General features: G+C 43.1%; 1 protein-coding gene across 1 annotated transcript; it reads right to left on the bottom strand.

Moving 5' to 3' along the window:
• Positions 1 to 952: 952 nt before the first annotated feature.
• Positions 953 to 3,625, bottom strand: foxa2 (forkhead box A2). The gene is made up of 2 exons (XM_020084561.2): positions 3,264 to 3,625; positions 953 to 2,559 (listed from the first exon to the last, which is right to left on the bottom strand). Exons 1-2 carry the CDS (start codon positions 3,333 to 3,335, stop codon positions 1,387 to 1,389), a joined length of 1,245 nt encoding a protein of 414 aa, XP_019940120.1. The 5' UTR covers positions 3,336 to 3,625; the 3' UTR covers positions 953 to 1,386.
• Positions 3,626 to 10,938: the final 7,313 nt, after the last annotated feature.

Raw genomic sequence — 10,938 nt, 5'->3', positions numbered from 1 at the left:
CTCCTTATTCTCCTGCGCCACGGGGAGGCTGTTTTATGTGACAATGACACTTAATCTTTAGTCACTGATCCAAAAACTTCTGCAGCGTGTGTGTTTGTGTGTGTGTGTGACAGTTTCAATCATCCACTGTATGCGTGTGTGAGAAATGAAATGGCTGATTGAACCCCCTCACACACTCCATGTAAGCTGCATATCAGCAACATTAAATTGTAGCCTGTGTGTGCGTGTGTGTTGATTGCATGATGTCACCCTCTGCAGAAAACACTCATTTTTATCTGCAACCATTTGCATTTGCTTTCTTTTTTTTCTCCACATTCTTCATGGCTGCAGTTTCGAACATATTACAAATCAACTGATGCGCTGGATAAACTTTATAAAAATCCCAATTTATGTTTGGAATTAATGAGAGTGTGTTGCTTTTGTTTACATTTCCTGAAAGACAAACCGAGAGCATTGTGCTCAGTGTTGTCCAACAAAGCTATTAATCCCTGCTGAAATATGCGCCCTGCTATAACAACATACTGATGCCCAGAATTAAAAAAGAAAACAATCATTATTGTGACACTAATTTCATCCACTCATTATTCTGCATTTTATAAACAGCTGGAATCATAAACGTGTCATAAACAGCTGGATGTTAAATAAATAAATCACTGTCCTTAGTGGCATCTTCCTCTTCAGAATTACAGTTTTAATTAAGTTAAATTTTTAAATCTCATGTGTATATGTTGTGAACGAATTAAAATGTATGTATATATCTTATGTGATATCTTCTCACAATTATATTGTATTTTCTCATAATTATTTAAGCATTTAAAGTAACGCTCATTTTTTGTTCACCCTCAGTTGCTCTAAACAATATTTATTGTTAGAGACGTTAAACACTAACACATTATAATAATACTACTAATAATAATAATGCTCATAATAATAATAATCAAACAACATCATATTCAGGAAACAAAACCATTAACACTTTAATATAGATTCTGTTCTTGTCACTACAAGAATACACATATACAAGCCATAAATAGGAATTACACAAATGATTGAAGAAATCCTGCGAGGCATTTAAATTCATGTAGAACAATGCGCATGGAGGCAAATTTATTTTACAGCAAGTTTTTTGTTTTGTCTTTGGGTCCATTCCTGAAGCCGACCTCTGAGCAGATCTCGTCACATTATCATTATCATTTTCATCATTTTCATCATCATTATTATCATTGTCAACTCCCGTTTTCTGAAAATTATTAGGCTACTGACAAACTCGACAACTAAAACGGTGGCAAACATCAAAAAATATCTGAAATACATATTGTACACAAACTCTATATTTTTTCTTTACAAATGTACAAATCGAAGGGAGAGAGAGTCCACGTGAAGAGTTTATGAGGAGTTCATGATCGGCCTGGAGTAGACGCCCTGGTAGTAAGTTGTGTCAGGTATGGATGAAGAATCCAGGCCGGCTTTCCCCGCCATGGAGCCCATTGAAAGAGCCCCGGCCATCGGGGAGCCGTAGCCGGAGTAATGCATCACCTGCTCGTAAGTCTTTAGGTCCATTTTGTGATGCTGCTGCTCCGACGACATGAGGTTATTGATGGAGAAGGGGTGGTTGAAGGAGTAGTGGTGCTCCGGCTTCAGGTGCGCCTCGTGCGCCAGGACCGAGTGATGTTGGGACATGAGGTGCTGGCCCTGTGTCACTGGGGAGGCGGTGGCGTGCTCCGGGCTGAGCGCCTGGCTCGTCTTCATGTCCGACAGGGACCGCTTGTGCTCGCCGGAGGAGGCGTTGGAGTGCGGGGACTCGTTGCCGTTGCAGCTCTCGGAGCTGGAGGAGCCGCCGTCCCCTCCCTTGCGACCCGTGTCCTTCGTGGTTATCTTCTTGTCGCACTTGAAGCGCTTCTGCCTCCTCAGGTAGCAGCCGTTCTCAAACATGTTCCCGGAGTCCGGGTGCAGAGTCCAAAAGGAGCCCTTCCCCGGTTTATCCGGCGACCTGGGCACTTTGAGGAAACAGTCATTGAAGGACAAAGAGTGGCGGATGGAGTTCTGCCAGCGCTGCTGGTTCTGTCGGTAAAAAGGGAACAGGTCCATTATCCACTGGTAGATTTCGGCCAGTGTCAGCATCTTACTGGGAGACTGCTGGATGGCCATGGTGATGAGGGAGATGTAAGAGTATGGCGGTTTGGCGTGCGTGTAGCTCCTGCGGTAGGTCTTAGGGTCTCTGGACCTGTTGATGTTGGACTGTCCGTAAATGGGGCTCATTGCATTCATGGTGTTGTAGGATGTCAGGGCGTTCATGGACGCGGGCTGCGCCGTCATGGGGCTCATGCTGGGGCTCAGGGCTGCGCTCATGGCAGTCATGCCCGCTGCGCCCATGCCGTTCATGGCCCCGGTGCCCGGCGACATGCCGGTCATGGAGGGGCTCATGCCCGTGTTGACGTACGACATGTTCATGGAGTTGGCCGTCATGTTGGCAGTGGTGCCCATGCCGGACATGCTCATGTAGGTGTTCATGGAGTTCATCCCCAGGCCCGCGTTCATGTTGCCAACCGAGGTGTAACACTGCCATGAGGGGAAAGAAGCAATCATCAGTTTCATCTGGCACAAATAAATACTTATAAAAACTTAACACCAGTCATATTTTCTCCAAACTCAATGAAACCAGATTATTATTTGCATTATTATTTATAGTGCAACAATAATTGAATGATTCATTTTAAGTGCGCACTGGCAGATCAAGGCTGAAATGACCTTAAAGCCTTTTGAATGACTGGGTTTGAGAATCAAAACAAAGTTGCACATGTCTAATAATCAACTAATATTAGGTTAAATTATCCACTAAATAATGTGGATGAAAATGTTGACACCTAACACGAATGTTCACTCAGCAAATAGCGACCACGCAGCACAAATATTTGAATCAATCTCCGTAAAAAAAAACACACACACACTCAAATGTGGATGTTTGTCGTTGTGGAAACGCGACTAATGAAATAATCTGATTTTGTAAAAATGGATTTATGAAATTATAATCCCGGCGAAAAAAGTATTTCCCCCCAACCCTCCCTCCACCCCCCTCTACATGTCAAGCAACTTTGTTAGGATAGTGCGCCGCGTCGGAGATGGGGGAGGATTTGGAGGCGCCTCAAGTCAATATTTGATCACAAAGTTAATATTATCTCAGGGCTAATATTGAGTTGTATAAAATGGGATCGGCTTTAGACGGTGGGAGAGAGAGGAAAACAATATATATTTAAGGTACCCACCTCGGGCTCTCCGTAGTAGCTGCTCCAGTCGGTGTGTTCGTGTCCTTCCATTTTAACCGCTCCAAGCATCATGGAGGACCGTTTTTTTCCCCACGAAGCGTCTCCCAGCTCAGGAAAAGCCAAAAAGTCTCCCTAATAGCAGGTGACTGGGGACTACTGGGCGTGTTTGGGTCGTCGGCCGGCGTGTCCCGTCGTGGAGGACTGGCGCATGTGGTGTCTGCACGGAGCCAGCCGCTGAGATGCGTCTGTGCGGTGGCTGGAGTTGAAATGACGCTCCGAGCTGCCTGTTAACGCTGTGATATAGCTCTGTGCGCCAGGCAAGCCTCCAATCCCTACTTCTACGCCTTGGGCCCTATTTGAATAATCTCCTCGCACCTAGATGCGAGACTCCTCAAGCTTCACCCCCCCTCTCCTCCTCCTCCTCCTCCTCTTCCACCCCCACCTCCTCTCACAGCCACCCACCCACCGACACCAACCTCAATTGTACACCTGCGCTGCCTGAAAGGAACAGTTTCATATGAAAAGCGTCATTATAAACTAATCTTGTTGTATTTTGACTCGGGTTAAAAAAAAAAAAAAAAGAAAAGAAAAGAAAAATAAGGGAGCCATAAAATGAATGTGAGGCGCTCCTCCTTTAGTGTGCCTTTCATTACGCACATCCTCAATAAGCACAGCCTGTTTATTCCACTTCATCTGGACTCAAATCATGATCCAGTTTTATTGCGTTCATGGAATTTATCGCCTTAACCCTTATATAACTATTTTTACACCAGTAACTTCGGATTAAAAATGTTACAACGTTTCTGAAGTGAAATGCGCACATACACGTTTAAAGCGCATTAGAAATAGGCTATAGCTGGGCAAATGCAAACACTGATTAGGCTTATAATGTATTACTATTTATTATTACACTGTCGTGACTGGGCTGTTATAAATCCAGGCACGTTCAACTGTCTTTAGAATCATACTAGGCCCAGATTTTCAAACGCCTGAGGAAACTGATCGTGGATGTGGGCCTGCGTAAATGCATGGATGCAGTCCACCAGTGCCGCAATGATCCATCCACATGCTTTTAATACTAATAGTTAAATTATTAATAATATAGTGATACCCAGAGGTGAGTAATTATCTTCACTTGGCTCCAGATGTTTGAGAGCTGCTGTCCTTCTCTTCTTGCTGCGCTCTCCACATGTTCCACTGTTAAACCGTGCGTAATTTCTCCACACATTCCACTGATATTTGCGACCAGGTGAGACTTTGTTCTGCTTTATTAAACCTGGATGACCGCGTTAGTGTTTCTAAATGTTTTAATTAATGTTGAATATGCCAGACATAGCTTCAGAGCGCCCTCTCTCGGTTGTCGTCTCCAACTGGCTCTGCAGTCTGTGGCACAACACGCAGCCCACATTCTCTGAATTTAAACGCCTGTGAGATATTTTTTTTAATTGACGGAATATGTGGAGATTTCCTCTGAATATTTTTCACACGAAATCAAGTATTTTGAACCGAAATAAGCAGGTGTACAAATCCACGTCTTTATTTGCTGAGCAGAACATAGAGGTTAAACCTTAATGGTGTCAATTTAGAGTGTGCGTCAAAGTGCGTAGAGATGGACTTCTATCCATATCAGTTTTGTGTCACTCTTCAAATAATAAAACTTTATTTATTTACCAGTGACACAGACTGTGGAGTCTGCTCCACACAGTGTCTGTACAGTAGTATTTGTATGACACAAACATCAAGGTGAGGCTCCAGTCCGGTGCCAGCCACGTGTCAGTGGTTGTACATCTATTTGACTGCATATTTACGCAAGAGCATAACTATCAGTATAGAGCCCCATTAGTAAAGGCGAGTAAACCTGTCGTGTTGACGAGGGACTAACAGACTCTGCTTAACTTGGAAATGAGATCATGAGAAAAAAGCTGTGTGAGAGTGCGTGTGTGTTTGAGGATTGGGGATTGCACCGGTGGAGAGCTGGAGGCGGTCAAATCTGCGCTTTCTCCGCTGGACTCAGTCAACAGCAATTTTATTCAAATCGTAAAAAAATGAATAATGAATAAAAGACATTAGAAAATAAACATAACTAATGATATATATTTTTTACGTGTAATCATAGATGTATATTTGTAGAGCTGTATGCATGTAGATTTTTAAATATAAAAGGACACCCATGAATAATGTATGAGAACTTCACATTTAGAAATACTGAATATTTGAATAAAATCAAATGCATGCATGTGTGTGTTACACAAGCAAGTATCTCCAAGTGGATGTTAAATTAAATGAGCCTTGTGTGTTCCTAATGTATGACCAAATATAGGCCAAAGTGTGTGTTTAAAAATATGATGGTGATATAACAGAGAGACACAAACCCTCAGCTCTCTGAAATGGTCCTTGACCTGCTCGACATTATGTTCCTGAATCAGACATGTTGCTAATTCCACAGTTAATCATCAACCTGCCTGAGTCCTCTCACACGGGTGAAGGTCACATTTTGGATTTAGTCAAAAACAAAAAACTCAAGTGTGGCACCCTATTTTGTTTGTATGACATGTACATGATCTGTTGTAGTGTGTGTGTACTAATAAACTCTGTGCCCCATTTGTCTTAGGTGGGGAGGGGAGTCTTGCAAAAACAGTGACTGCCATGATTATCACCCGTTCACATGGGGTGCTAGCAAGTTGGGCAACATCTCCTGGGCCAAAGAGGGACATCAGTCAGTGTCAGTTTCACAATATCTCGCCTGGGTCACATTTTCTAAAGAGTTGAAACATGGCTCCTTTATCATTTCTGTTTGGCTTGTCATTATTGATGAATCATCATCAAGTATAAGTAACAAAGAACGGTTATTTTCCACTTTTAAAATGGGCCATGATTCAATTGAAATTGATTTCTTTTCACATGAGATAACATACACCAACAAATTAAGTATGTGGGCAGAGAAGATGTTGAAGATGTCAGGAGTGTGGCCATCATGAGATGATAAGCTTTTAATTTGTAGTTAAATAGGCCACTTGTTCAAATCATACATTTGCCTTATTGCAACAACAGATTTTCTTAAACGTGCAATAGTAGTAGCCACCGATCCTCTGAGGTTTAAACGTCACACATCAAAATTGAATTATACCCAGATTCAACTGTGCAGGCCTGTTAGTGAATGGTAAAATAGTAACGTTGCATTGCTGCAAGTGTGATGAAATGCAAATAGATGTCAAATGAAAGGCAACAGCATTCTAGGAAACACTAATTTAAAAAAACAGGATTCGTGGCTTGGCTTGTTATATTTATTTTATTATCTGTTGAATGTGACTGAAGACCATGATCACATGTTACGGAGCATAAATAACATGGAAATAAATTAAAATAAAACAATGGCACACAGCATGACTGAACAAATGTTGCTTAAACAATTCTTTAAAAAAGTACCAGTGTACAATTAACGTTTCCCTTGATTGTAATAAAATAATAATACTTTGGCAGATACTTTTCTCTGTAATTTTGTAATATATTCATTGTTACAAATAAAATATCATATTCATCTCCTGGGTTAGCCCTGGTTTCTATTCAGCCCTTCACCACATTAACTGCAGCATCGTGCTTTTAAATGCTTCTCGAGCATCAACGCAACGTGTGCAACACAAACTGCTGCTGCGTTCACTGTTGGTCTTTGTGTTCCCTGCTCCTGCTTTCACAGCCCCGTGTGAACACTGGAAATGAGAACAGAACTGCATTTGCTTGTGTTTAAAAGAATGAGTCATGCGCAGGCCCAGTGTGTTCTTGTTAAGTTGACATATTAGCAGTGTGTGTGTGTTTGTGTGTGTGTGTGTGTGTCTTATACATCTCTGCTCTCACTTTGCTGACTATTAAGCCTCCGTGATGATCAGTGTTACATTTCACACTTTCAGGTGTCACCCTTCACTGGTTATGATAAGGACAAAACGGCAAGTGTTGAAAGTTTAATGAGTCATTTAAAGAAGTGAAAGCCCAACGCCTGCATGAGCGCGGCCCCTTTAATGACACCAATAACATGACTATAGTTTTGTGCTGCAGATGCTGCTGAGGGTCTGGGTGCAGGGGGATGGAGGCAGGTTGTTCCCTGCTCTGTGAGAAAGGCGGAACTCTTGGAACATTCCTTCAAACACCCAGGAGTTGTTGGCACGAATGTGTTAACTTTAAGTTTCAACTTTCAAAGTATAAGACCTTTTACTCCTGAAATTTGAAGATTTTTTTGGTGCTTTTGTATCCATCTGAATGCTCCAAGTCACACACACGCACAAAGCACAGGGCAAAGGGTTAAGCATGTCATTCATCAAAATAAAATTAATAACGAGAGTAGTATTCCTCTTAGAAGGTGCTGGAAAAAAAAAATGTTTGCTGCCAACTTGCCTGTGGTGACAGTAAACATTCCAGAGCCGGGCTGGAGTTTGGACTTGCCATTATCTGCCACAGCTGTGACAACGCCTGTTGGCCGCAGGTTTGTGGCTGGCCACGCTGTGTTTACCTGGAAATGAATCTGAAAAGCGGCTGGACTGGGAAGGCACACAACCCAGCTAAATAAAAGTGAGAGTGGCCATTGCAGCGAGATGCAGTGGGAGGGAGTCCAAAGTTATTGCACTGGCCCCAGTGGGTCAGGGAGCAAACACAGGCGTAAACGCACTAAGGATATCCTCAAATATGCACCTTTTGATATTGAGAGGAATGTGGCGCGGAATGCCATTCGATATGTTTTATGTTGACTGTATCCAGGCCGCTGCAGATCCAATATTCGTCTCTTGTCATGTTAAAGGAGCCTATGTTGACCGCTGCCCTTCATTTATCAAACAGGGTGACAGTTTATCTATTGGACCACAGGAGTAGAGGGAGGACGGTGGGATCAGAGTGAGGCACAGATCAGATGACACCAAAGAATGTATGTGTCTTAAAGTACAGGCGTTATTAGGTTTTAAATTCAAAAATAAAATGTATATCCCCTTTTCTTTATAATAACAATTACTTATTATAAATCATTGAAAAAAGGCTTCATAGAACAATAATAACGTTCACTGAGACCTTATATACCTTATAACCACAGCTAATTTGAAATTGAGACACCTTTGAGGATTTAATACTGGACTACCAATATTTATGACAGCAGTGATAACAGACAAAACTGAACAAGAGGTTTCACAACCTGGCAACCCAAAAGGTGTTTATTTTAATGACTTAGAATGATCTGAAATATTTTTTTAATCATTCATACAGCAATAATGCCTTTATTTGAAATTATTGCTAAATTGTAATTATTGTTGCCATGTGAAATTGTGTTGATGATTCATTGTGCATATCTGCCACCTCCAAAACAACAGACAAGCTAAATGACAAGAAAAGAAAAACTATTTTAGATACCCCAACTCTGTCATAGATCATCTCTTGTGCCGCAGCCCCTTGTAACCGCTGTCTGAACTTTACAGCCAACATGGACGGGTTGTGTATTAGAGCCTGAAGATTTAATATCACCAAATCAGCACATTGTTATTCATTAGTGGACCAACTGCAGAGTCAATACACATTTAATCACAGACTGGAGGCAATTAAAACAGGAGGGGGGCCAGTGGTGCTATGTTAATTAAAGTGCCGGGCTCCCATGGGAATCTCTGTGTCGAAAATATCACTACAATCGAGCCCACGCCATAATCCACGATGAGCCATCGCCGTTTACTCTCGACCGCCATGCTGTCAGGTCCCTGTCAGCACGGACAGGAGAACAAAGCAGGACTGATGATTAAAAATGTGTGTATCAGTGATGGTCGTTCTAATCCTAATTGGCTCAAACATGAGAGTAAAATACCAACATCCTTTCCACGCCAGTGAAATTAATTCATCAACTACTTTGATCTTGTTTTGATCAGAAACAAGGGTATGAAATATAAGTATAATCAATCCATATCTTTTCTGATAGTCACAATGGTCAATTTCCTCAAATGTGCTGGGAGAGGCCTCTTGAGAACACACACACACACACACACACATCTCAGTTCTACATCTGAGCGAGGCTTTCGGTCCATTTCCTTTTTCCATCAGTCACTCAGTGAGTGAGCGAGTGAGGTTCATATCTGCTGCCGTCTTATCTGTATTCCGGGCTGATGGGGAAATTCAAGTTTGGGATTACCTCTGACTGCTGACCCAGACCCATCTCAGACAACCTGCCCTGCACGTCTATCATCATCACGCTTCAGAGCACCGTGCAACAAAATCGCACACTCTCCCAAGCAGACTGCGGTCATATATCTTTTAAATCCCCGCGTCTGAATCCATATCTAAGTATCTTTGTTTTGTATGCATGAGGATAGAAATTAAAAGCTGATAGAAGACTTTACATTAAGGTCGGGAATATAGTGCGTCCTCTACCTTCAGTCTCCTTCCTGTAAAGGCTGAGGGCCCATCCATATGCAGATGGCTAATTTGTAGTGTTTACACAGGAGCATGGAGGGGCCGACAACTCATGAAGAGGGCTGAAAAGGAGCTACCTACACGTCACCCCAGGGGCCTGCTGGTAAAGCCTGCCCTACCAGAGCAACAACATAAGTGTCCAATCTGTGTTTGCTTACCCGTGGACACCGGTGGCTGAGTCCTGGCCGGGGGCCCGTAAATTGTGCCCTTTTTTTACAGGCCCTGACAGCTAACAGACTATTGGGAACAGGGGCCCAATGACACAGCCACTCAACAGATTAGCACCTCATCAGCCTCCTGCGGCTCCGAACAAATACGGCCCCTGCCTCTTTAAAGGGACAATGGGGCCACCACCGCTAAACAGCCCCCCGCCAAGACAGCCCTCCACCCTCCTCCAGCCACAAAACTTCCTGGTCTGCTCTTTCTCCGGGGGCCACAGCTGCATCAAGGGGTCCTTTCCCCAGTCTCCCCCCCAGGCCCACCCCAACCAGATGTGTGTATATCAGGTGAGCAAATATTGCCACTTGCCTGAGAGTTCAATGGCCAGTGCTTTCAGGAGGGTGCGTATTGCGCCTGCCTGCTTTGCAACAAGGGTGCATGTGGCTTCACACAGCAACCGGTGCACAGAGCGGGTCAGGGGAATTCTCCAGGCACAGCTGGAGTCAGCAAATCAAACATACCTATATGGCTCATCTGCATTTTCCCAGACTAGGAAACCGTTCCCAGCTTTCATTTCCTCTCTCCACAGCTTTTACAACAAAAGGGCGACTCGGTGTCACCGAGCAGCCCCCACACACGCAGATTTGACCTTTTATTCCCCTGCAATACACAGTTTCTGACTTGAAAACACATATAATATAAAGCGTTATTAATCTCTCTATCAACAATTACACTGACAGAATGGTAGAGCACATACCTACATAGATACCAGTCCGCTAAATATGCCTGATTTGTTTTTATCAAGATCCATGAATTCTGGGAAATTCATGAAAATGTCGAAAAACGTCCGGATCCATCCCCTGATGTGGATCCATACCAAACTTCAATAGGTTCTTTCCTGACCCATTCCACATCCTTCCACCAACTTTCCTGGAAATCAGTTTTCTTGTTTTTGTGTTATCTTGCTTACAAACAAACAAACCAACGATCAAGCAGACAGGGGTGGAAACAAACTTCCTTCAGATGGACACACAACTCCCATCACCATTAGGTTATAAAAGTAAACAGGCAGGGGCATTGAAAGCTG

This window comes from Paralichthys olivaceus, chromosome 12, assembly GCF_024713975.1.
Source record: "Paralichthys olivaceus isolate ysfri-2021 chromosome 12, ASM2471397v2, whole genome shotgun sequence".
Taxonomy (NCBI): Eukaryota; Metazoa; Chordata; class Actinopteri; order Pleuronectiformes; family Paralichthyidae; genus Paralichthys; species Paralichthys olivaceus.
This window is presented reverse-complemented; position numbering and strand designations above follow the sequence as displayed.

Excerpts from the sequence above, each read along its gene's own strand:
- foxa2 (XM_020084561.2), bottom strand. The coding sequence starts at position 3,335 with ATGATGCTTGGAGCGGTTAAAATGGAAGGACACGAACACACCGACTGG. Across the intron at positions 2,560-3,263 it reads GCTACTACGGAGAGCCCGAG|TGTTACACCTCGGTTGGCAA; the intron begins GTGGGTACCTTA and ends CCCTCATGGCAG.